Source organism: Carassius carassius, chromosome 21 (assembly GCF_963082965.1).
Source record: "Carassius carassius chromosome 21, fCarCar2.1, whole genome shotgun sequence".
NCBI classification, from domain to species: domain Eukaryota; kingdom Metazoa; phylum Chordata; class Actinopteri; order Cypriniformes; family Cyprinidae; genus Carassius; species Carassius carassius.
This window is the reverse complement of record NC_081775.1, coordinates 3,272,323-3,300,193: the sequence shown is the minus strand read 5'-3', so window position 1 is coordinate 3,300,193 and position 27,871 is coordinate 3,272,323. Positions and strand designations below refer to the sequence as shown.

Below are 27,871 nucleotides of genomic sequence, written 5' to 3'. Positions count from 1 at the left end.
TTATATGTAGAATGGCCGTCTGAGGCAAACTGTTTGTCATTTAACATAAATAATGTTGGCCTGAAGTTTAACAGTAAGTTGCTGTGAAAATAGTTATAATTCTGCCGATTTAAAATAATTATTAATTAAACATTAAATAAACTTACCTTAAAACAGTTGAAACCAATGGCTTTGCTCCATTGTCCTTACAAAATGACAGTTGGGGAGTGATTTCAACATCTTCAAGGCACATTAAATAACCCAAAACTGTCTTTAAACAACCCAGCAGGTCTAACTCAACATCTGGTAATTTGAAACTACCCAAATTGTTTAAAAAGTAATAAAATAACCCCAAGAAATGACCCAACTCAGTCTCAGCCCAACATTTTGGGTTAAAAAGAACAGTGATACCGTCAACTGTTTGGTTACCAACATAATTTATTTGCTTTTGTGCTCAACAGAAGAAAGAAACACATACAAGTTTGGAACAGATGCAGAGGAAAAGGAAACTAATTAAAATTTTCGGGTGAACTATCCCTGGTCAGTGGCAACTTTGATCATGTGTCCCTTATAAACCAATAGCAGAATAACCTTGACAACATCAAAGGTGTTCTTACTGGGGAGATATCAACCTCAGCAAGTCTGTACCATTGGAGAGAGAGAGAGAGGGAAGAGAGAAACTTATGCAAGAATATATAGCCCAAAGAGCAATAACTTTTGGGCCAAAGGTGGACAATAGCTGACACACTGAGCCTAGCATATAAGCAAGTGTAGGCCAAATTGTTTTGCCATGACTTTAGAATTTAATGAATTATATATATATATATATATATATATATATATATATATATATATATATATATATATATATATATATATATCTTGGATCACCATTTATATTGATTTATATAATGGAGAACCATACAGTAGTTGTCAAACGTGATGCCTGGAGAGGATATTTCCTAATATTTTCTTTTAATGACCCCACAAGATCAAAATATATTGGGAAGAAAAAAAAACACTAGCTTGGTTAAGGTGTTAAACTGATAAACTTTTTTGTCAAAAAAGCTCACAGTTTATCGTGGAATATGAGTTTTATATTACTATGCAAAAAAAAAAATGCATAGCAAAACAAAAGGTTCACAAAAAAATAAAGCATACACTGAATACAATAATATAATCTTTTAATATTTTTTGTTGGTTCGCCCTAGTTTTTGATTACTGCAGTCATGTAATTTTTACCCCTCTCTGAAAGAGTGTTAGTGAGACATATTAAAAATATCAATTAATGTCAATTCTTTCAATCTTCCAACATTAATACCAGCATCAGCACACTTCTGAGAAAAAAAGACTAACTCAATATCTGTGTTTTAAGATTGTTGATTAACTTTATTAAAAAAAATAAAACAAAATAGGTGTGGTACAGATATGGTTAAATAATGGCCTTTGGACTGTAAGCCTCATAAAGGCCATCGGCCTTTATAAAACTCAAACATACAAGAATTACATGCAAGGATCATTTAATGGGCCACATCCGTGTTTATTATTTGACTTTGTGCAGCTGAGATTAAGGCATATTTGGCTCATTTCTGGGTTGACTTTCTAATTTGGGCCATGTTTCATCTTTTTGTTTGGGCCATAGCTGTGCCAGGCTGTCAATTCATTCAGCATATATATACATATACCGCTTCCTCACGAAAGCTGTATATTCAACATACTGAAGCCTATCCTTTACACTATTTCTGGTGTAAAAAAATAGAGAGATTAATTATAGTAGTCAAATGTACTGCACTCCTGTATTAGAATTTTTTCTTTTTTTTATGTTGTAATTTTTAATGAAAATACAAATTAAAAAAAATAATAAATAAATAAAAAAACCTTTAACTTCAGCTTTTTGTAAACAACCCTTACCTATATTACTGGATGTATACAGGATGAATTACCATTGAATACAAATAGATGCCACATCAGACCAAACACGTAAAAGTTAACAAACCTGGTACATAAACACAATACTTTCCTTTGTAAAAAAGAGATCAAAACCACTTTTACCTTCAGTATTTTTCTGTGAGAACACTGAATGCTTAGCACTGCATCTGATCTCAACCATGTGGTTTAATTCTAAAGTGCATAGTGGATGCAAACCAACAGTGATACAACAAGATACTTCATCAGGACCACTGACTATATATATACTAATATAGCACTTGCATCTCATTGCTCTTTTGTTGGTTTTGGTTGCTTCTTTTGTCCTCATTTGCAAGTCGTTTGGATAGAAGCATCTGCTAAATTAGTAAATATATATATATATATATATATATATATATATATATATATATATATATATATATATATATATATATATATATATATATATATGAGTGTGTGTGTGTGGTTATCTACGTTAATTGATAATAAACAGACTGCCAGTCCGCGGTGTCATGTAGGAGGCAGATATGATGACGTCAGCGACGCCTTGCTCCAGACACTCGTGTCCGTTCAACCGTGAACGAGCCCGAGAGAAAAACTCTCACCGGCTTGCAAACGGGATCACGAACTATGACCTTTCACTGTAAAACAATAACAAATAATGTGGAATAAACTCGAGAGCAAAAAATAATAATAATAATAATCTGCGCCCGTCCGTATCACAAGTGAGCAGCTTTTAATTTCTGCATGTCGCACAATGGTTAGTAAAAAACGTTCCGTGGGGAAAAAAAAAAAACCTTATGCGCGTGCAGTGCAGAGATGCAGGCCCTCATCGGTGCTATAAACAATCATGTTTTCGCTTGTATTTAAGGACAAAAGCCTGCCCGAATGTAGTATGGATTAGAATGACATACATAATACGCGTTATTCTAGAGCAACTGTTGTATATAAATGTAACTGCGTCAATTATTGTGATTTGATTTATACATCTGTATACATGTTTTAGGCATTAGCTGGTAGCCTGAGAGCTAACATGAACTCGGCCCTTTTACCTTTGCCACCGCGGGTCTCTTCAGTGGGAGGATTTACCCTCAATGTTCAAACATTTTAATGGATTCTTTTGAGCTGTCGCCTGACTCAACCTGAATATTACTTTCATGAGAAATCACGAATGTGTTCTATGTCGATTATTTTAACAAGTGTTTAACAAAGGCTTCGTATTTTGTTTTTCCCTTTCTTGGCATTGCACCAAGATCTCCATTTTGTTCATGTTTTGAACACAACTTCCTGGATCGCTCCGCTCAGAGGCGTGTTCACTGAAGTGGGCGTGTTATTAACCTCACGGCCAACCAATAAGCGATTCGTTGAATGATGACGAACAGCAATGCCAGCCAATCAGTACTAGTCTGTACAGCTTCATCCAATTTGTACTTCACCCATAAAGTGAATTTTTAATGGATTTGTTGATTACATAAATGCTAATCAAGCAAGTACTTTATCTATTAGTGTATCAAAGATGAAAAATTGGGTTTTAAGCATTAAAACAATGTGTTATACAGCTTTGAATTGTTGTTGTTATTTTTCAATTAATAAAAAATATGTCCTGTTTAATTAAATCATAATTTTTTTGCGCTACAAATTAATATAAAATTTTACTATGATTTACAGAAAACAGCTACTAAAATGTAATTTAGTGTAACAATCTCGTCAGGCATATTAACCACAAGAATCAGTTTATGACATTTTAAAATACTAATTAGTTTAACCCTCAGTACTACTTACTTGTAGTTGTACATTTTTAGATGTTGCCACTTTCCTATTTTTGTCAGCAAGAACCAGAACCTTTTTACTAATTTAAAATGCAATATTTTAATACGTACAATACTACAGGTTCATAGTTCAGTGGTGCCTGGGGCAGAAAGGGGGAGGGGGGGGGGGGGGGTGGGGGAGTTCGGGAGTGAGTTCAGCTTCCTGACAGCCTGGTGGATGAAGCTGTCCTTCAGTCTGCTGGTCCTGACTCCGCAGTCTCCTCCCTGATGGCAGCAGGCTGAAGAAGCTGTGTGATGGGTCGGTGGGATCACCTGCGATGCAGAGGGCTTTGCGGGTGAGACGGGTTCCATAAATGTCCTGGAGAGAGGGGAGAGAGACACCAATGATCTTCTCAGCTGCTCTCACTATGCGTTGCAGAGTCTTTCGGTTAGGCTTTTTCCAAAGACTTTTTCCAAACTATAATTCCTGACTAAATGTATAATCAAGTGAAACATCATGAAGTTTCAATAACAATATACAATATATACCATTCAAAAGCTTGATGACAATAATATAAATGTAACAAATAAATGTAACTGTAACAAATGTAACACAAAAAATGGTTGTTCTTTTAATTTATCCCCCCTAGAAAACCTGAAAAAATATTCTCAGCTCTTTTCAACATTAATAATAATAATAATAATAATAATAACAACAATACTTTTTTTTTTTTTTGTAGAGATTGTTTAATAAGATTGCTAAAAGGATTTCTCAAGGATTGTGTGACTGGAGTAATGATGCAAAAAAATTGTTTGAAAGTCAGCTTTGATTGTTCCTGATAAACTGTTTAACTGCTCCCCCAAGTGGATATTAAATTATGTTGTGGGATAATTAAATATATTCTAAATAAACTACAAACATAAAATTATATAGATTTATTTTGTTCTCACATTCTTTCTTGTAACTCTTCCCTCTCAGTGACACAGATGACTGAAAAGCTCATTATGCAGCTCATTATGCAGGCCTTTGTCTTCTTAGGTGTAAATCACAATGATATTCGTGATAGTTGACGCCTACTCGCATATGACTTTTACAAACAAAAAGTGTCTTAGAAAATTTAAATCAATATATTGTTTTCTGTGAGTGAGGAAACAAGATGATTTTCACATAATTTAGAAAGAAAAATTCTAGGCTACAAGCTCCAGTTCTCAAAAATCCCGGGAACCATTGTTCTTTATGTGTTTTTTGCCTTATTCAAGTGTTTTAACATTTTTAGTTTTTCCACTAACCACGCATAACATTTTTTTTCTCAAAAACACAATCATGTACGTACAATAATTTCACATATTATTACAGCCCAGTTTGTGCTGATTACAGTGAGATTAGACTTTACCCATTTAGATATTTATAAGAAACTGAAAAAAGCACAAATGTCAGGGCATGACAAAACTTCTCCAGGACCCCAAAAATACCCTTAGACTCCAGAGGGTTAAAAGGAGATAAACCTGTAGCAGAGGACAGGGCAGAATTGTGAGCGTACTCTGCCCAGGCAAGCAGTTCTGACCAGGAAGCAAGATTATGGAAAGCAAGACTACGGAGGATACGTCTGACTATCTGGTTGGCTCACTCTGCCTGGCCATTGGTCTGTGGGTGAAGACGATAAAACTCCCTCCAGAATAAGAAAGAGAATTGGGGACCCCTATCTGACACGACGTCGGTGGGGAGACCATGGATGTTAAAAATCTGGTCGACGACAATTTGTGCTGTCTCCCTAGCGGACGGGAGCTTAGGTAAAGGAATAAAGCGGGCGGCTTCAGAAAAACGGTCCATGACTGTAAGTATCACGGTGTTTCCCTCAGTGGGAGGGAGACCCGTGATAAAATCCAAGGCGATGTGCGACCACGGGCGAGACGGTACCGGAAGAGGACGCGGCAACCCCGCTGGGGGCGAATTACCTGACTCAGTCTGGGCGCAGACAGAACACAAAGCGATGAAACGGCGTATGCGGTCACGAGAGGGCCACCAGAATCTTTGGCAGATAGCGGCGACGGTGCCCCTAACACCGGGATGGGCAAACAATTTGGAGGAGTGACCCCATTGAAGAACAGCGAGACGAGCGGAAGGAGGAACGAACAAAAGGTCCCTTGGACAAAGACGGGGAGTAACGGCGTGGGCCAGGGAACGTTTGACCAACCGTTCTATTCCCCAGACAGCTGCGCCCACCACCATACATTGAGGAGGGATCTCCTCCTTTGTGGGAACAACTTCTGGAGAAGCGAACTGTCGCGAAAGCGCATCTGGCTTGAGGTTCTTAGAACCAGGACGGTAGGAGATGGAAAAGTCAAAACGCGTAAGAGATGGAAATACCCGGCCAGCGGAGGAGGGCGGAGAAAGTGCATGCGCGTGGCACCAGTAACCCTCTCTCTACTGGGGAGCTTTGGCTTTTACCGGGCAGGTGGAGACTTGATGAGATGCAGACCCGCAGTACATGCAGAGGCGAGCCATGATGGGGCGTTGACGCTCGGCCGCAGAGATTCGTAGTCCTCCCAACTGCATGGGCTCGGATTCTTCGATGGGAGACGGCATAGAAGAGAGTGCAGGAGTGGAGAAAAGAGATCCTTCAATGTTGCGGCGGCGAACTTCAAAGCGCCTCTCCACTCAAATGGCCATGTCAATAAGAGGATCCAGACGAGTGGGAACCTCGCGGACAAGGATCTCCTCCTTAACATCAGCATTAAGCCCTTCGAGAAAACGAGCTACCAGAGCTGACTCGTTCCAATCACAGGAAGCAGATAAAGTACGAAATTCAACCGAAAAATCTGCTGCTGACCTCCTCCCTTGGTGAAGCGTAGACAGAAGCCGGGAAGCCTCCGCTGCGAATGCAGAACGATCAAAGACCCGCAGCATCTCCTCTTTGAAGAAGGTATAACGAGTGAGACAGTCGGCCTCTGAATTCCATACAGCTGTTCCCCACTCTCGCGCACGGCCAGATAGCAGGTAGATGACGAAGGCGATGCGGGAGTGGTCACTGGCATACGTGGAAGACTGTAATGAAAAGACAACCTCGCACTGGGTCAAAAATTATCGACACTCCTTGGGCTCACCGGAATAACATGGCAGGTTGTTGACTCTAGGCTCTGGAACATCCTGACCTCTAGAAGAGGATGACTCAAGACGAAGGTGATGAAGCGGTTGCCAAATCTCAGTCATGCGAGCAGCAAGGGAATCCATGGCATTGCGAGCGGCGGCCAGCTCCTCCTCATGACGGCCAAGCATAGCTCCCTGGAGTTCCAGCGCGGATTGAAGAGGACTCTCCTTTGCTGGGTCCATTTATGGTCAGATTATTCTGTCACAGATAAGGAGAGAGGACCCAAAAGCAGAAGGCAATTTGACAATGTTTAATGGTTGAGACACAGTTCAGGAAAAGAACACAGGTGGCCGTAAGGCGTAATAATCCAACAGAAAGTCTCTCAGTATTAACTCCAACAGAAGATAATCTCAGCCAAAGGGAACAGAAAGTCTCTCAGCAGTAATGCAACAGAAATACACAGTCACCCCCGGAGGTAGAGAGAGAGAGGCTGGGTTCGTTGAGAGCACGGGAACGCCAAACCGTGGACCACTCACGTAGCTGGAGGATGGACAGAGCAGAGGCGAGGTAAACAATGCAGTTAGTCAGGTACACGCACCAGACAGGACACGACACGACACGACAAGACAAGACAAGACAGGGGCTAGAAAAGATGGCAACAGGTCCGTAACATCCGGCAATAATCTGACAAAGAACAAAGGAAAGGAAAGCCTAGAAATAGAGAGTCTAATCAGAGAAGGTGGGAAACAGGTGTAGAGAGAGTGTAGAGATGAGATGATGAGAAACAGCTGAGGATGAATGGGATAATGAATGAGGATGTGTGTGCGTGGAAGGAAGTAATAATGAGTGTGACCAGAAGAGGGAGGAAAAGAGTAAGAGAATACCAGGATCATGACATTTAAAAGTAGACACAGACTTTCTATAGACATATTTCCCATGTCTCTGTGTCAAATATTCGCTGAGTTTGTGATGTGTAGAAAGTAGCTCACTGTTTTTGTTTTGTTTATTTTGCAAAAGCACAAAGTTTTGTTTTTATTGTCAGTGTACACAAAAAGTAGGCCCTTTTTTTTATTTAGATCTGTATCTGAGTATTTAAGGTTACTCCGTGAATCAGGAAAAACTGAACGTGAGCGCGCTGGCACGCAGAGGGTTAAAGACGCTGCATTCAGTTTTATCTTTAGACGGTGAATTTAGATTTCAAATTCAATATTGATTTTAGAACTTTTGAGTACTCTATAAGTAACTGTAATTAAATTACCTAAAAAATAGCATATACTTAGTAACGCGTTACAACCAACACTGGTGGATGTGAGAGAGATAGCAAAATGAGGTGATTTAAATGTTTAAAGTTGTGTGACACACCAAGCCAGCAGTCGGTCACTGGCTAGTGTAGGGCCATTGTTGAGCATCTGTCAGACCAGTTTTTGCATTGTGTTTTAATTTCAACTGCGCTATAAGCTGCATGTGAATAAATTACCAAAAATGAACCAAAAATACCTTATATAATATACGCCTGACAGTAGAACCAAACTAAAATATTGGATTTATCAGCAGTCAGACTCATTTTATATGATGTGAAGTTCTCTGCCGAGTCCATAGCCACCTACCAGCCAATCAGAAATAAGGATGTTGTTGTTTCCCTGTAAATTCCGTGATCCCACTGCAAGCATGTTTGTTACTAAGAAACATGGATGCACATGCAGTTGGAAGAGCAAGATCTGACGAATATTGTGAAGGTGACCCTTTTGTTAGCATTTTGATTTTATGATTTCTGGATGAAATAACTTGACAGTGATCAAATATAGCGAGAGCTGATGTTGGGGAATATAGTCAAATTTGTAAATTATTATTGATGCAGTCAAGAACTCTCCAACAGGTTTGCAACCAGTAGCTTTGCTCTGGCTACTTGAAACTTATGAAAGTACTAAAGATTAGAACAATTATGAAAAAAAGACAAATTCATCCAAATTAACAAATTTAGCTCGTTTAGACTTCCTGGTATGGCCGCAAGCTAGAAGGTCACGTTCGAGCCTGCTCTCTACAACAATCCTGACTAATCCTTTTAGTTGAGGCAAAAAACTCTCAGAAACTGTGAAACTGGCGCAGAAATGCCTGGCACTGGAAAAGGGAGTAGGGATAAGCCTAAATCAACTACGCAATCCAAATTAACAAGCTTTGGATCGCATGGCATAGAGCAGGCAGCTAGCAAGGAAGCTAATGTTATGAATGATGCTAAAACCACTTACAAAGAAACTAACAAAGGTGATGTGAACAATAACGCGACGATTCCACCTGGCAATGACCAACAGCTGCTAAATATGGCTAAAGATGAGATATTGGGAGAGATACGCAATTTGAAAACAGAGTTCGCGGGAAGATTTGATGGCGTACTGAAAGCTATAGAAGAAACAAGGAAAGATTTGTCTGAATGTACAGAGCGGATGGCCGAAGCTGAGGTGCGCCTGTCTAACGTGGAAGACGGGCAGGTCGACTTGAAAGCGGAGGTCGAGAGTTTACAGAAAAGAAACAAACATCTTGAGGACAAAGTGGTCGACATGGAAACAAGATCGCGTTTGAACAATCTTAGGCTGGTGGGTCTCCCTGAAAATTGTGAGGGCTCCGACATGTGCGGGGTTTTGGAGAGCTGGTTGCCAGACGCGTTGGAGTTAAACCCAATGTGTCACCCTTTAGTCCTGGAAAGGGCTCACCGCGTTGGGCCAAAGAGAGACACCGATGCCTCGCCGAGAACGGTAATCATGAGATTTCTTAACTACAAGCAGAAAGAAACCGTACTAAGATCAATTTCAATCAATTCTCTTTCTTATCAAATTTCAACTTAGTGAATGTATATGGACCTAATACAGATGATGAAATTTATTTCTAACCATTTCTTCTCTCTCAGGAAAAAATATTATTGGTGGAGACTGGAACTGCGTTTTAAATCCTAGCATTGGATTTAAAACGCAGTTCCAGTCTCCACCAATAATATTTTTTCCTGAGAGAGAAGAAATGGTTAGAAATACATTTGTAAAGAATCGATCCACTGGAATTGACCAGACTCATCATAAAAGCAGAGAAATCATCCAGAACTTTATGAAGGAGTTGCAGATGGTAGATATCTGGCGACATTATAATCCAATCGATATTACATACTCTTGTTACTCTAAAACATTTAATACATATTCTCGCTTAGACTACTTTCTGATTTCGGCAGACTTGTTGCCTAATATGAGAGAATGCTAGCCTAGAAATCTAGACGCACCCTAGCGGCAGCAAAATGTATTTGGCAGCCTAGAGTACAGTCTAGCAACTCTCAATACACCTTCTAGCAGTAAAAACCCAGATTGGGTCAGGCCAATCACGTCGTGTATAGAGCAGGCGGGGCGGGCTTAACATATGACGACAGAGAGTTGCGACGGCTCCCACTTGAAAACAAAGAATGGCGGCTGCAGCTGTCGAACAACGATCTTTTAAATCGGCTTTGGCCGCGACTCTGGAGGACTTGGAGTTAAGTTTCTCTTTAAGAAAAGAGCAAAGAACGGCACTTAAGTCATTTTTAAAAAAGGAAGATGTGTTTGGAGTTTTGCCGACTGGATACGTTGCTCTGATTGGTTGTAGCGCTATCCTATTGCGTGCAGAGGGATTTTGAGAGACAGCCGTTTATCCCGCCCCTCGGAGTAAGCCTCGTCTATGGAGAGTTTCCAGACTAAACATCTTGATGTAAGTCTGGCTGGCCAGGCTAGGAGAATGCTCCTATGATAGTATTACAATATCAGACCATGCTTCATGTAACATAAAATATACTCATAAATATTTATTGATAGATCCTCCTAGATGGTGCTTACATCAAAAATGGCTCAAGGATGAATCATTTGTAAGATATGTTGGGAATAACATTGATGAATATTTTAGCATAAACACAACACAAACCACTGCACATGTCAAATGGGATGGCCTGTATAAGGGGTTATATCATTTCTTATACTTCTTCAAAATCTAAAGAATTATGCAAGAAAAGACAACAATTAGAAGAAAATATAAAGAATTTGGAGATGCAGGTGTTTAGAGATAAGAATTCACCCTATGGAATTCACATGCAGAAAAAGAGCTGTTGCTGTTAAAAGCACAGTATAATAAAGCTACAGTGGACAGGGCAGCCTCCAACATACTAAGGTTAAATCGGTCTTTTTATGAACAGGGGGAGAAGCCCGGTAAGATTTTAGCATGGCAAATTAAACAATTGGAAACAAAAAAAAATATAACTACAATAATAAATACAAAAGGAGAGACAATTGTGGACCCAATAGAGATAAATACAGAATTTAGAAATTATTATGAAAAACTTTATGATTCTCAGGTCCATACAGATCTAAGCAGACAAAAAATATTTTTAGACAAGTTAAACATACCAACTATTGCAGAAGACTTTGTCCAACAATTAGACTGTGACATTAGTGAAGATGAAATAGTCAAAGTAATTGATAACATGAGCACAGGTAAAAAAGCTGGCCCTGATGGGTTTCCAATCGACTTTTATAAAAAATTTAAGGGAAAATTGGTAAAGCCAATATTGGAAATGTTACAGGAAGCTTTCATAGATGGGGACCTCCCTAACTCAATGGTCAGCGCATTAATTATCTTATTACCTAAGCCTGGGAAATCTAGGGATAAATGTGAGAATATGAGGCCAATAAGCCTGCTTAACTCAGATAATCAGCAAATTACTAGCAACTCGTTTACAGGAAACCCTTCCATTAATTATCCACAGGGATCAAAACGGCTTTGTTTTAGGTCGACAAGGTCTGCACAATGTTAGGAGGGTTCTCAATGTCATTCAAGCATTAGACCACACTAGGGATATGGCCCTCCTCTCCCTGGATGCCGAAAAAGCATTTGACAGGGTAGAATGGGCCTATCTTTTTGACGTGTTAAGACGCTTTGGATTTGGACCAAAAATTCGAAAATGGATAAAGTTATTATATTTACATCCAACTGCAGAGATTTTAACAAATAAAAATGTGTCTAAACCAATTTTAGTTAAACGGAGATTTCGGCAAGAGTGTCCGTTATCTCCGTTGCTCTTCACTTTAGCAATGGAGCCCTTGGCTATAGCAGTACGGTCACACTTACACATAACTGGAATCACAATAGGTCAGGTAGAACACAGACTGTCGTTATATGCAGATGATATAATTGTATTCCTTTCACAACTAAATTCATCTATTCCCGCTTTGTTAAAACTAATTGAGGAGTTTGGTCATATTTCAGGATATGTAATTAACAGATTAAAATCATCTATCTTGTTGCTAGATAAAGGAGAGAGAGAAAATCCACCTATAGTTGTTTCACAATTTAAATTAGTTTCTAAATTTACTTAGGAATACATATCCTTCCAAATTTAGATTTAATTGTTCAACATAATTATGAATCGATAACTAACGAAATTAGAGATAGTGTTAACAGATGGATTCTTCTTCCCATGTCTCTTATTGGTCGAATTAATATTTACAAAATGAATATACTTCCAAAACTGTTATGTTTTTCAGAATATTCCCTTGCCACCTCCTGCTGACTGGTTTAAAACATTTAAGAAACTGCTTCTTGATTTTATATGGGCAAACAAACGTGCTAGAATAAGACTGTCTTTACTCCATTTGCCCTACCATGAAGGAGGCTTGATGTGCCCAAACTTAGTATGGTACTACTGGGCAGCTCAGCTTAGATCTATAGGGTACTATTTTAGCAAAAATGACGCCCCCCAATGGACAGAAATGGAAAGTAACATTTTGAGCCCGCCGTTACCTTTGTACCTTTTTCTGATACAGAAACTAATTTGATGAAGAAAACTAAAAATCCAATAGTTAAAAACATGGTTAAGGTGTGGTATAGTGTTAAAAGGTATATTAAAGAACCAGCTATTTTATCACGACTAACCCCAATTTGGGGAAATCAAAACTTCTCCCCGGGGAGAGCTGATGCAGTGTCTAAGCAATGGGCTTTAAATGGATTGGAGAAAATTCAAGATCTATATCCAACAGACTCAGACAACATGATGTCATTTGACATGCTTAGACGCAAATTCAACATTCAAAGGAAATATTTTTTCAAGTATCTCCAACTTAGAAGTTATATAGGAACAAAACAAAGCAATTTGTGGAAACCACCCAAATCTAAGTTAGAAGAAATGATAAGTGAAAATAACTTTAAAAAGGGAGCAATCTCACAACTTTATAAACTACTGTTATCACACTCCCAAGATAATTCAACCTGAAAATTAGAAGCCTGGAAAAAAGATCTGCAAATAAATGTATCACTAGATGAGTGGGAATTGGCTTGTAGTAAAGCACATAAGCAAACTATAAACTCTAGGTTGAGATTATTACAATACAAGTGGCTTATACATGTTTATGTCACTCCTGTTAAATTAAACCAATACAATCCAAATATCCCAGACATATATACAAAGTGTGGAGAAGAAAAGGGTACATTGTTCCATTGTTTTTGGGAATGTAGAGAAATTAGGACATTTTGGGGTGCAATAAAGCAAACTGTGAAGGATATTATTTCTAAAGATCTCCCTTTGGAACCTTCTTTTATAATTTTAGGCTTATATCCCAAGCACACAGGATATACAAAAAGCGAGAAGCTGTTCATTGATATATGTTTATTACAAGCTAAAATGTTGATTGCACTGCACTGGAAAAACATAAGAAGACGTATTGGACAATGGGTTAAGCAGATGTTGGCTACTCTTCCATTGGAACGCATCACATACTTGCTAAAAGGAAAAAAGAACTTGTTTGAAAGTATTTGGAGACCTTTCATGCTTTTTGCAAAGGCACAGACTTAACAGAAGATCAAGAGGAGGACGACGCTCATGAATAATTTTACAGTTAGTCATCTGCTCGTTGGGAGTTGGTTGGTCTCTGTTAACTTGTGTCAAAGTGCATTATGGATATAACATTTTATATACGATATCATTGTATTTTGTGTCTGAGAGGGGGTTCTGTTGTATATCATTTCAAATTCTAAAAAGACCAATAAACATATTGATGGGAGAATTTTTTTTAGCTCGTTCAGCTAAATGAACAAATCTGTTTTCGAGTCATTTCGTTCAGTTAATTATCAAATATAATTAAAATGCTTCGTGTTACTTCCCTAACGTCTACTAGTACTTACACAAATGTTGATCACACTACAAACAATACATTTACATTTAGTCATTTAGCAGATGCTTTTACCCAAAGCGACTTACAAATGAGGACAATGGAATCAATAAAAATCATTAATCAATACAAAACTGTAATGCTATAATAAACAGAAAAGATTACCTCATTGTTTACCTGGTCTTCAGTCTATGATTAGCTCACCTCACCTTTTTATCTGGCAAGTCTTCGGGTTTGAGTTAACCAAGGCCGTCTGAGCCGGAAAGAGAATAGATTAATTCATCTCATGAGACTTGTGGGTTTGAGTCGTTCCTTCATCACGTGACAGATCCATAAGCTTTGCCCATAGACTGGAGTTACCCTGGAAACAAATCTGTGTGTATATTATTACTATTATTTATTTATTTATTTGTCTTTATGATTTTAAGTGTACTGCCTTAATGTTTTAATGTCTGTATTGTTTAATAATAATAATAATAAAAATAATAAAATCGTTCGTTCTTTTGTCACGTGACATGACAACATTGGATAGAGAAATTTACAAGCTTCCTTACGAACGGGTGCATAGTCATTATTATTATCATCATTTATCATCATTACAGTTACTGCATGTCTAGTCTAAAATTGTAGCCTTTTACTTCTTACAGTTTATAAATGTATAAATTTATGTCATGATGGTTATTTTCTATACACTGAATGTTGTAACAAAGGTAATAAAGAGTTGGTTATTATTATTATGTCTCTATCTGGCTCAGACTGCATTGGTTACACTTATGGATCCGTGAAGGATGAAGGAACAACTCAAACCTGAAAGACTCATGAGATGAATTAATCAATTCTCTTTCCGACTCAGACTGCCTTGAAACAGGTGAACTACTAGACTAATCAGTACAGAACCTATAGAATTTTGCGCATGCGCGACTGAACGAATCACTCCCCGAGACGACTTGTTCTTCCCGAGTCACATTAAAGTTTTCGTTCAAAATTGTTTCCTAAATGCCATTTATAAAAGAGTTATTAGGTCATGTTTTGTTCCTTTTTTTCCAAACCACGACAAACGCCAGTCTCCCTTTTTTGCAAAATGGGATGTATCCACTCAACCTATCACAGCAATGAATACACTCGGCATCCTAATTTCCTCATCTACTTTGTATTTTGTAATCAACAAACAAGGGCTGCACGATAAATCACATTTGATTGTCCTGCGCATCTCATCAGTAAAGAAGGTTCTGTGATTAATAGTACCGGTAAATCTCCATCACATGCTTTCAGATGGAGCAGCATTTAATACACAGAGCCATAGATCACTGACAAGCTGCACTATATCGCGTTCATTAGATAAATTACATTCGATGAATCGCATTTGATGAATCGCGATATTGCATAGCTTGTCAGTGTTAGTGTTTTTATTAATGCCATTAATGTTTTTGTTAATACAGCACATAGCACTAGTCAACTATGTAACATCGAATGTAACATGGCAAAGACGAATGCACTTGTCACACACCTGGACTCATTTTGTGTGTTTTTGCCCCTGTGACCCAGTTTCTGTCTTCCGTGTGTGGTTTGATTAGTTCCCAGGTGTGTCTAGTCATTTCCGCATGTGTTCCATGTCCCTGTTAATTTAGTCATGCCATCCACCTGTGTTTCCCCATTATCCTTGGTATAAAAGCCTTGTCCTTTCAGTTCTGTTTTGTCGGGTCTACTCGTCTACTTGTTACTTGTCTACTTGTCCTCTGTTTACCTGTTACTTACCACTTGTTACCTGTTACTTGCCACTTGCCACTTGCCACCTGTTATTTACTACTTACCTTGCCTATGTTTGATTTATTAAAGCCTTGTTTCGTTTATCCTTCGGCTCCGTGTTCCTTCCAGCAGCGTAAGCCGTGACAGAAGACCCGACCTAAAAAGTTAAAAACTGCGTGTTTTCCCTCCGTTTTGTTTTCCGTTTTTTCACAGTCTTTTTCTTTCCGTAGTGTGTCATGGATCCCCTCTATCGCCCCGAATACCTCCTCCTCCTGCTGGAGCAGGAGGGACTTTCTCTCGAGGACCATACGAGACGGTTTCTCTTCCTAGCTAATGCCACCAGCTACCCGGACCACGCGCTCTGCACCTTTTATCACGCCAGCCTGAACTCCAGGTGCAGAGCGTTGTCGCCCGAAGATGGTCCTCGGGAGGATTTCGCCGCCTTTATAGAGTGGAATCTGGTGAGAAATGGGTCACCTCTCACGGTCGGCCCAATGGAGGATCTCGCCAGGTCCACTCTGGACCCAGAGCCCAGCCTACAATCTCCCCACGGTACGAGGCATAAGCCCGAGCCCATCGATGACGGAGAGCCAGAGAGCAACCCGTCAGACCTGGTGCGAGAGCCGGCGACACTGCCCACCACGAGGGAGCAAAATGTGGAGCGCCAAATGGGTCAAAATGAGGGGGTTTCCAGTTCACCTATGCCAGATCCTCTGTTAAGCCCAGGAAGGGCTCCTGATCTTCCGTTAAGCCCAGGACGGGCTCCTGATCCTCCTGTAAGCCCAGGACGGGCTCCTGATCCTCTGTTAAGCCCAGGAAGGGCTCCTGATTCCCCGTTAAGCCCAGGATGGGCTCCTGTTCCCCCGTTAAGCCCAGGACGGGCTCCTGATCCTCCTGTAAGCCCAGGACGGGCTCCTGATCCTCTGTTAAGCCCAGGAAGGGCTCCTGATTCCCCGTTAAGCCCAGGACGGGCTCCTGTTCCCCCGTTAAGCCCAGGACGGGCTCCTGATCCTCCTTTAAGCCCAGGACGGGCTCCTGATCCTCCTGTAAGCCCAGGACGGGCTCCTGATCCTCTGTTAAGCCCAGGACGGGCTCCTGTTCCCCCGTTAAGCCCAGGACGGGCTCCTGATCCTCCTGTAAGCCCAGGTCGGGCTCCTGATCCTCTGTTAAGCCCAGGAAGGGCTCCTGATTCCCCGTTAAGCCCAGGACGGGCTCCTGTTCCCCCGTTAAGCCCAGGACGGGCTCCTGATCCTCCTTTAAGCCCAGGACGGGCTCCTGATCCTCCGTTAAGCCCAGGACGGGCTCCTGTTCCCCCGTTAAGCCCAGGACGGGCTCCTGATCCTCCTGTAAGCCCAGGTCGGGCTCCTGATCCTCTGTTAAGCCCAGGAAGGGCTCCTGATTCCCCGTTAAGCCCAGGACGGGCTCCTGTTCCCCCGTTAAGCACAGGACGGGCTCCTGATCCTCCTTTAAGCCCAGGACGGGCTCCTGATCCTCCGTTAAGCCCAGGACGGGCTCCTGATCCTCCGTTAAGCCCAGGACGGGCTCCTGATCCTCCGTTAAGCCCAGGACGGGCTCCTGATCCTCCGTTAAGCCCAGGACGGGCTCCTGATCTTCCGTTAAGCCCAGGACGGGCTCCTGAACCCCCGTTAAGCCCAGGACGGGCTCCTGATCCTCCTTTAAGCCCAGGACGGGCTCCTGATCCTCCGTTAAGCCCAGGACGGGCTCCTGATCTTCCGTTAAGCCCAGGACGGGCTCCTGATCCTCCTTTAAGCCCAGGACGGGCTCCTGAACCCCCGTTAAGCCCAGGACGGGCTCCTGAACCCCCGTTAAGCCCAGGACGGGCTCCTGAACCCCCGTTAAGCCCAGGACGGGCTCCTGAACCCCCGTTAAGCCCAGGACGGGCTCCTGAACCCCCGTTAAGCCCAGGACGGGCTCCTGATCCTCCGTTAAGCCCAGGACGGGCTCCTGATCCTCCGTTAAGCCCAGGACGGGCTCCTGATCCTCCGTTAAGCCCAGGAAGGGCTCCAGCCCCAGAGCTTGCTCCAATGCCTGCTCCTCCAAAATTCCCACCCTCCCACCCACTCCTGCCTCCTCCTCCGCTGTCGTCTGGCTGCCCCTCTGCTCGCCCTCAGCCTACCATCATTGTGGTGCGAGCTCAGCGGGACCGCCATCCTCCAGCGATGCCTTGGTTGGCGTCTCCCTCACCTCCGCCTCCAGCCTCTGAGGCCTGGACTCCGCCTCGGCCCGTTGACCCGTCGGCTCCACCATGGCTCCTAGCTCCTTCCTCTCCGCCATGGCCCGGCAGTCCACATGCTCTGCCTGGCTCCCTCGTCCCTCCGGCTCCGCCTTGGTCTGGCGTCGTCCATCCTATGCCTCGGGACTCCACTCCTCCGGCTTCGCCTCATCCCTCCGTCCCTCCGGCTCCGTCAGGCTCCTTCATCCCCTCGGCTACACCTCAGTCCTCGGTCACTCTGGCCTCACCGCGGCCTTCCGGATCCACATCGCCGCGTCAGTCACCAGAGCCATCAGTTCCGCCTAGGACCTCCGGCTCCTCCCCGTCACCCTGGCTCTTCGGCTCTCCGTCTCCGCCTCGGGCTCCTCCTCCACTTGCTCCGTTGCCGTGGGTCGAGTCCCTGGAGTCGGTGACCATTCCTCCTCCATGGCTCCTTCCACCGTCGGCCCCACCTTGGGCCGTTATGGCTGTGGCCTGGGTCCTGCTGGGTACCTCCTGCTTCAGATCCTCCCTGGCTCCTCCCTCCGTCATCTCCTCCCTGGCTCCTTCCTCTGTAGTCCCTGTCTGCTGGCCCCCTCCTGGGAGGCTGTCCTCCACCGGAACCTCCTCCCAAGTTCCCACCCACGCCTCCCTTTGTTGTTTCTACGGTGCGAGGACGCACCTACCGGGAAGGGGGAGTACTGTCACACACCTGGACTCATTTTGTGTGTTTTTGCCCCTGTGACCCAGTTTCTGTCTTCCGTGTGTGGTTTGATTAGTTCCCAGGTGTGTCTAGTCATTTCCGCATGTGTTCCATGTCCCTGTTAATTTAGTCATGCCATCCACCTGTGTTTCCCCATTATCCTTGGTATAAAAGCCTTGTCCTTTCAGTTCTGTTTTGTCGGGTCTACTCGTCTACTTGTTACTTGTCTACTTGTCCTCTGTTTACCTGTTACTTACCACTTGTTACCTGTTACTTGCCACTTGCCACTTGCCACCTGTTATTTACTACTTACCTTGCCTATGTTTGATTTATTAAAGCCTTGTTTCGTTTATCCTTCGGCTCCGTGTTCCTTCCAGCAGCGTAAGCCGTGACCGCACTTTTGGAAGTTGAATGTAAGAGAAATATAATTTTGGAATTGATGTGGTCTAATGTGATGTTGTTTATGTTCTTATTCATGATTAAATAACATTTTATTGCTGGAATGAATATATAGCATTAGAAAGATGACCCACTGAATTCATTTTGGAAGCGACGACTGATGAATGTATTTTTAGTCCAGTGCTGGTATATAAAATTAGTACTGTCCAAGTTCACAGGCTGTCATATGTGGATCATGCTGTGTATTTTTATCAGGTTCAATATGAAAAGTAACTTTCATATTGATTCAATGGATTTATTGCATTTTGAGAAGAAAAAAATAGTATCGTGGATTTATTGCATTTTGGGATAAACATGATAAAATGTTATAATGAATCTTTGAAAATCAAAACCTGGGTTTGTATTTTTAATGTTATTATAACCTAAAGACGCTGTGTGAAAGTTTGAAACAGGTTTTCATCTTGCCACTTTCTTGGTAAAGAAAACACAGTTTTACTCAAATCAAAATGGATTTATTGCGTTTTGGAACCAAACTTTTAATATAAACTGTATATAGTTTTTTTTTAAGTCAAAAATAAAAATACATTTGGCCCCAAACATACCAACTGAACAGTAGTGCTCTATGCACTATGTACGTACTGCACACACACAGTAGGATTGCAGAACTTGCCCTGAGCATGTAGGCTATGTCAAGCTGTGTGTGTGTGTGTGTGTGTGTGTGTGTGTGTGTGTGTGTGTGTGTGAGAGAGAGAGAGAGAGAGAGAAAGAACACTTCATTTTTTTTTATTCTTTTCTGTTGTGTTTGTTGCACATTTTGATGCCTTGCTGACAGGGGTAGGTGGTTCCTACATAAAGCACTGTGGCTTCTCCACTCAAATGCAAATGTAGATGCATATATAGCTTTATAGAGAAGGATCTCTCAAATCAGAAAGAATGTGAAGGCTACAATGATGGCAGTGGACATGAGCGGGAAGTTAAAGTTCTCAAAAAATTAGTTTGTTCCTTCAAGATACTGAATATTTTCAGCTGAAAGCATGATTTAAACAAGTACAACACTTATTCACACGCGATCACTCTCTCAATAATGCATAAAAAACAAATGTAATATTACAGCATTACTTCATCAGTGTCTGATTTCGAATTAGCAGAAATCTGTAAGATTCTTTAAAAAAAAGATTTGCTTCTTATAAACATGCAGCTTTTCACTTCACAAGACATTAAATGATGGACACCCATTCACTGCAGAAGATGTAATGCTCGCAGAAGAGGCAGAGATTGTCTTACTATAGGGAGATGAGAGAGTCTGTATTGATTACTATTGGAGAAATCTCAACAGCTAACTTGGAATTATGTTTTATTTGTCCATTGTTTTGTTGGCCACTTTGTTGAAGTGTGGAAACACACTGCCTTTGACTCTCAGATGAAGATGAATTTACTGTGTTGCAGGAACAGTCATCTGCGTCAGACAGCTCAGTGATGAGCTCCTCTCCCCAGCGCATTCAGATCATCTACACTGACCCCTCTGCCATAACCCCCCAGAGAATACAGGTTCACACACAAGCACACACACACACACACGCTTCATCGTAGATGGTGCACTGACACTTTCAGACACACTCACACTCTTTCTCTTTTTCAGATAGTCACTGAACAGCAGACGGGTCAGAGAATCCAGATAGTGACGGCACTGGACTCCACTGTGCCCAAACAGCAGTTTATCCTGGCAGCACCTGGTGGCTCTTCAGCAGGTAAAGTCCTCCTGGCAGCACCTGAGGATACTAGTGCCAAACAGCTGATCTTTGCCACTGCTGACAGCCTGGTGCCTGGACGAATTCAGGTATGAAGTCACATAAATGCATCTGTGTTTTTTCAACTGTGGGGATTTTTGCATATTATTTTTAAGTTCATGTACTTGCATGTAGTTATAGTTTACCTTCCCTAAGAAACTGGGGGAAATAAGTTAACTAACTACATGGATTAAGATGAGGTTTAAGGGGTAGTTTCAGGGTTTGTACCTACCCAGATAGCAATAGAGCATTTAAAAACCATTGAATCAATGTTAAAAGTAGTTGATTAGTTAATGTTGATGACATTGAATTAGTACAACTTTTGCAGCCGCAATTAATGTTGAAAAAACATTAACATTTCAGCAAACCACCATTATTGTGATCAGTGTTGGTTTTAGTTGGGCTCTTGACTCTAGCTTCTCATTAAGTTAATTATCTTTCAGTGCTAACAATAGTGTTTCAATACAAAAACTTACTGTATGTATTAATAAAGAAAGAGATGCTTTAAAGTTAGATTGGAGTAGACTATTTTTTGTGATGGGTGTCAAGCTGTGATAAAGTTGGGAAATAATATGAAAAAAAATAATATGAAAAAGCGTTGCAGTTGATTTACTGATGTAAATGTTCTGTTTCACAAATGCAAAGATACTGTGGCAAAATATACAGAAAGATTTAGACATCAACACTCATGCAAAGCTAAACGATGGTAACAATCATCAAACTTATTCAGATCAACTGCAATGGGAATCATGAATCTTGATACCCAGCATGCATTTCAGCATACAATTTTTTGTCATTGTTGAGTTTCATGTGCTGTTTCTTGATGTCTAATTGATTCAGCTATTTAACAAATTATTTTATATTTTATATTTTATATTTAATTAGTATTTCCAGTCATAGTCATAGTATTTCCCAACATGATAGTCATGCCACTGCTTAAATCTCACACTGTAGTATCACACATTATTCACACATTCCATTCATGGTTGCTTGCTATCCGGGTTGTTATTCCCCAATTATTCTAATTATTATAATACATGCATACTGTAGTATAAATGCAGAATAGGACTGTAAAGTAAAAAGTTACTGAACAGATTTCAGCTTTAGGCCACATTAAAACTTTCAGTAACTTTCTTAAAAAATTCTAACCCGTTTTCATTTATTTATGCTATTTTCTAAATTCCTTATGTTTAATTCAATTCAATTCAAGTTTATTTGTATAGCGCTTTTTACAATACAAATCGTTACAAAGCAACTTTACAAAGTTGAATTATTACATCCAGGGTGCAATTTGCAGATTTATCTGCCTATGCTGTTGATATCCCAGATTCTTTTTTGTACCCGATTCTGGTCAGGTTTATTCTTACTGGCATAGTGCACCAGAATATAAACAGATTCTACCACATATAATGGTAAGTAATTGGATAAATATTATGTTAGAATTTTATTAAAAAATAAATAAATTGTGACTTTATCTTTAAGTTTATATCAAAATTCTGACTTTAGTCCTCAGTATTGCGAGTTTATATCTCACAATTCTGAGTTTATATCTTGTAATTCTGAGGAACTTTGCTCCTAAGAAACTCCTAAGTCTTAAGAAAATCCTTAAAAACTTAAAAAAGTCAGCCTGTGATGTTATATTAAATGTATTTGTATGACAAAAAAAATAGAGGACCAGAACTAACTGTTGTGAAAATGGTTCATATTTTAAATAGCCATGTGCTTATGTCTGTTGTTGGATAGTGCAGTCAGTTGAAAATTTTGATTATTTTCTTGTTGATGGACACAAAGCAAAAGTCGGCTATTCATAATTGAATTAAAAGTCTGGCATCAGTGAGTAACAGCTTTGTCACATTATGTATTTTCATATTACCTCATGTTTCATTGTCACATGAAAAATCTTTATTAGATGATGCATTTCTACTGTATTTTTCTCAGTTAGTTATATACTGTCATACCCATCTGTGAACTAGAGAATTACTTCTATCCTTGGCATCATCAACCCTGAATGCCAATTAATTAATCCTTCTGTCTTTTCTGGTACTGTAGTTTGTAACAGATGCATTGTCAGTGGAGAGGCTTCTGGGTAAAGGGGCAGACATGAGCCGATCCCAGCTTATAGAATACTGTGCGGTGTGTGGAGATAAAGCCTCAGGTACAAACACATTCAAACTGAATAATGCCAGAAACACATAAATCAAAACTACATATGACAGGCGTGTGTTGCTCACAGACCATCTGATAAGTATTGCATGCTGAAATAGCAATACATGCCTGAAATCATAAGGGGTGCATTTCCCAAAAGCACTAAGCCTAAGTAGATCGTAAAGACTATTGATGCCAATGGTTACTATCATCTTCGATGATAAAGGCCCAGGCAAGTTCTAATCTGATTGGCTGCAAAAAAATTCAGTTGATACCAAGAAACAACCTAGTATTTTCTAGTTTCTAGGCTGCAGCAAAGAGCATTTGAGGGTAATAACTAATCATTAGATTTGGCTAGTATGTGGGGTTTTTACTGGACCTTTGATTCAAGGTATTTAAGAGTTTGTTTGAGAAACCTAGTAAACTTCTTGATCTTACTTGTATATTGCTCTTTGTTCTCAAATGTATATGTCTGATTTCAGGTTTAAAGGGATCATGTGATGCAATTTAAATTTCTCCATTCTCTTTAAGGTGTTACAAGCTCTTGTTGCATAAAGAAGATCTGTAAAGTTGCAAAGACTAAAGTCTCAAATCCAAAGAGATATTCTTTATCAAAGTTAAGACTCTGCCATGCCCCCCTAAAATGGCTTGTTATAACACGCCCCCACGTTTACATCATTATGTGGAAATATTTGCGTAATGCCGCCCAAATGTTCACGCAAAGAAAAAAGTTGTGGTTTCAGTAACACAGTTAGTGTTGAAGCAGTCATGTCAGGGAGATGTGTGTGTATCTAGGAGAAAGAACAAGCACTTTATTTGTTCTTCTGAGAGTAGATGCATTTAGGAATTATTTACAACAGAACAGCAACACATTTTATGGACAACCGTTTCATGAACCTAGAAGAGGAGGTGATTCCTCCTCTCCTAACTTTGCTATGACAATCTGGCGCTTCTGAATCAGCTACTGTAAGTATGTCTTGTTATTACGGTTGATTCCACCTAAGCCATATTCTTGTCTGAATCAGGAGAAAATTGTGCTCAGAACAAGCACCATTTACAAGCAAAAACAGTTCTAAACAAATATGTGTGTAGATTTTGTGTGTAGATTTTGTAGATGTGTGTAGAGTACAACAGGGGATTGACCTTTTCACTTGAGGAGGTCTTCATGGATTATGGACTATTTTGTCCTGAAGTGAAGGTTGAAAGTTAAAAGGCCTAAATGATATATTTGCTTCTTACAAAGACGTCAAATTTCACAATACATTAATTGATGGACTGGAGTGCAGTGGTGTGGATTACTTGTGGATAACTGTGATGTTTTTATCAGCTGTTTGAGCTTGAGCTTCCTAGATCTTGGAGGGAAAAGGTGAACTATTTCTTTAAGTAAGCCACTCAGAGAAAACAGGAGGGAAAAGAGTTAGAAAGTCTACTCTGAGCCTTTGAAGCAAGATTTAAATCATTTAATGAGACATAAACAAGTTGTACCATTGAATAAGTGAATAAATCTGCTGCTTTCTCTAGGGAGCGGTCGAAAAACACATCCTACATGCTTTGCATTCAACAGCACCCCCTATTTTCCTGGATCTTTTAGTTTACAGATTGATTTTACTGTAAATATGATGCGAGTTGGTCATTGTATTATGTTTTTGACATTGGATTTTTTTGTTTACACTGTATTATTTCAATATTTTTATTTCTAAGGGTACTATGTGCGGGTTTGTGTATTTGAAGGGAGGCCTTATGGGCGAAGGGTGTAAGGGCTTCTTCAAGCGAAGTGTGCGCAAGAGTCTGACATACAGCTGCCACAGTAACCAGGACTGTGTGGTCAACAATCACCTTCGCAACCGCTGCCAGTTCTGTCGTCTCAGGAAGTGTTTGGAGATGGGCATGAAGTGTGAAGTGTGATGGAGTGTGAGTGCATAAATTTACTAAAACCTGTCTCTGACCACATGCTCATACCTTGAAAGAAAGGTATAAAACTGTCCCTGGCCCATTTTGTATGTCATAACTGACTACAATACTGTACAACCTTTCCACAAACAAACATATGATTTCACAGTCTTGCAGGGATTGAGATCATAGGACTATTATGAAGACATTTTGGTGGACTTTAGGGCAAAAATAAAATGCCACAAATGTGTAAATTGTGTTCCCTTTAAATATTTTGACGTTTCTCACAGCATTTATGCATTTTGTATTACTCACATAGCTGTACAGAGTGAGAGGAAACCCATTGATCTTCCTAGAGAAAAATCTGCCAACAGTGCAGCATCCACAGAGAAAATCTACATCAGGGAAGACCTGCAAAGTCCCCTCATCGCAACACCAACCTTCATCTCTGAGAAAGACGCCTCACGGTGAGACTCGTGTTCACAAACCATCGGCATGCTATTCATGATGCATACACCTAGCTTAATCTGATTCAAATTAGAAGAATTTAGTGTAGTGTATTTCAATATGGGGTATTCATTTACTGTTGCTTTACTTTATTTGGCTCTTTATTTCTTAGACATCAGTATATCAGATTCTGGATGATTGTAATTAATTCTGCTAAATTAATGAATGTAAAGTTTTTTTAACATCATGATTTAATCCTCTGTGCAGGTCCAGGCTGTTGGACCCTGGGATGCTTGTCAATATCCAACAACTTTAACACAAGCTGATGGCACATTACTATTAGCAACAGACAAAGTAAAAACATCTCCATAACTTTATATTTTGTGTTGTGTGCAGGCAGGCGAGGGTTTTCCAAGCTGGAGTTTGTAATGTTCTTCAGATTGTGATTGCCATAATACCAAATTGTAATGAGTAAAACTTTTTACTCTAATCTTAAATACAAAACGTTGTCATGAATTTATTTGTTTGTCATATTTATTGAAAGATTAAGCATTAAAGGAAATCTCAGAGGACTATTCAATAATAATATTTTGGATCAAAGGGGTTCAGCTGACAGTGAAAAGTTTGGGAGTCCCTGATCCAAAATGTTTAGGTATTTATTGCTATTAATGTTTTTTTGTTGTGTTTTGTTTTGTTTATAATTATGCATCTTATAAACATTCAAAAAAGCTGTAGCTGTTTTTTTTCTCCCCCTACTCTAAAATCTAAATGAAGATGTTATTTGTTCATCATGTAGTGTCAGGACAAGGTGAACTGGGGACGCTGGCTAATGTGGTTACATCGTTAGCAAACCTGAACGATCCAGTTAGTAACAGAGAGATGACAGACAGCCAGCCGGAGGAATCACCCATTGAAATCACACGGTGTGTTATTAATGCAGACAATAGTTGTGTGTGTTTTTCACAGTGTAAAGAGATACAAAACTATGGTTTTTGTTAAAGGATTAAGTAATCTTAAAAAGAAAAATAGGTAACACTTTATATAACAGTAAGTTACTTTGCAACTACATGTCAACTAGCAGTCATTAGAGTATTAGTACACTGTCTGCTTAATATCTTCTACCAGTTTTCTTTGATGGGTCCACAACATACTGACTATGAGAAATTAGCAAATATATATCAACTTATTCTACTAACCCTAAACCTAATTTTACTCTCAGAGTTAGTAGACATGTTGTTGCAAATTAATGACAATTAGTTCATATTAGTAGTTGCAAAGTTACTTATAGTTAGTAGTATGTCTAAATTGGACTATCAAAATAAAGTGTAACCGAAAATAACTCCATTCCAAAGATGCATGACTTCTTTCTTCTGTGGAAGGGGTTGTTTTCACCATTAAACAAAAGAAGATGGCAGCATCTTAGTTTAAATTTATTCCTTGAACAAACCTGATGTATGGCTCTTAAAGATGTGAAATATGGCACACATGTCATATGGACTCCTTTTGTGGTACTTGTTTGGTGTTGTTGCTGCTGTTGTTATTTTATTTCTTTGTCAGGGTTGCCATCTTAAAAAAGAGAAGCCTGAACATTGTACAAATTTCTTCTTTCATATTCCTGCAGAAGAGAGAAGGTTGTACAGTTTTGGAATGACGTACGGTTGAGTAAAGTTCAAAGAGCTGGTTTTGAAATGTACCATCAAAACAAGGTAAAAAAAAAATGAATAAAATATTTATTTATTTATTTTTTGTAACTGTTTCTGAGTGTGATGTCTTTGGTGTCTGAGCCCCAGTGAGGTGGCGGAGGGCCAGAGCTTGTCAGAGGTGGATGGGGTGGGTGGAGCTACAATACAGGAGATCAGCAGGGATCGAATCTCACCACTCACAGAAGTCGAGGGACCTCTGCTTACAGACACACACATCAGCTTTAAGGTGTGTACATGACATTCTCACACTCTTACAAAAGCCTCGGAGTCAACATAAAAATGAAATACTGTTGTGTTGTAGACTGTACCTCTGTTTGCTGTTATTTATCATTGATTAGTATTAATGTAATAAAGTTACAGCAGTAATAACGTATTGCAAAATCTGCATAAAGATGTGTTGCATTGGATTCATGAGGTTAGTCAGCTTTGTCTAAATGTCTAATCCATTTTCCAGGCTGACCCACTTTTCATCATCCAATAAATTCCTGATAGATCATATTAAGTATTGCCCTACATTGTTTTACCACATTATAATAACAGTTAATTCTAAAATGTGTTGTGAAAGCCATTTGAGTTTAATAATGCACAGAGGGGAGATTCAGAAGTCTGTTGTTGAAAGAATACTCTTAATAATGTATAATATTGTGAAATTAAGATTTCTATTTGAATCTCTTTTAAATGTAATTTATTTCTGTGATGCAAAGCTGAATTTTTACTTCAGTCTTCAGTGTTGCACGGTCCTTCAGAAATCACTCCAATATGCTGATTTGCTGCTCAAGTAACATTTATTGTTATTAGCACGAGACTTCTTTCAAAAACAATCTTAACCTTAATTATTCCAAACTTTTAACCCTTAGTGAATGACTGTTACAGAATAATTAAGCATAAAGTGGTGTGTGATAACAGTCTTTTTTAGGATTTAGTACTA

General features: G+C 40.0%; 1 protein-coding gene across 1 annotated transcript; it reads left to right on the top strand.

The window, feature by feature from the left end:
- Positions 1-9,186: 9,186 nt before the first annotated feature.
- nr2c2 (nuclear receptor subfamily 2, group C, member 2) lies at positions 9,187-27,181 on the top strand. The gene is given in 12 exon segments (XM_059504401.1): positions 9,187-9,495; positions 10,944-10,956; positions 20,392-20,519; positions 20,611-20,808; positions 22,808-22,914; positions 23,576-23,585; positions 24,635-24,797; positions 25,113-25,260; positions 25,508-25,548; positions 25,551-25,594; positions 26,015-26,163; positions 27,025-27,181. Coding segments are annotated over 12 exon segments (1,467 nt in total).
- Positions 27,182-27,871: the final 690 nt, after the last annotated feature.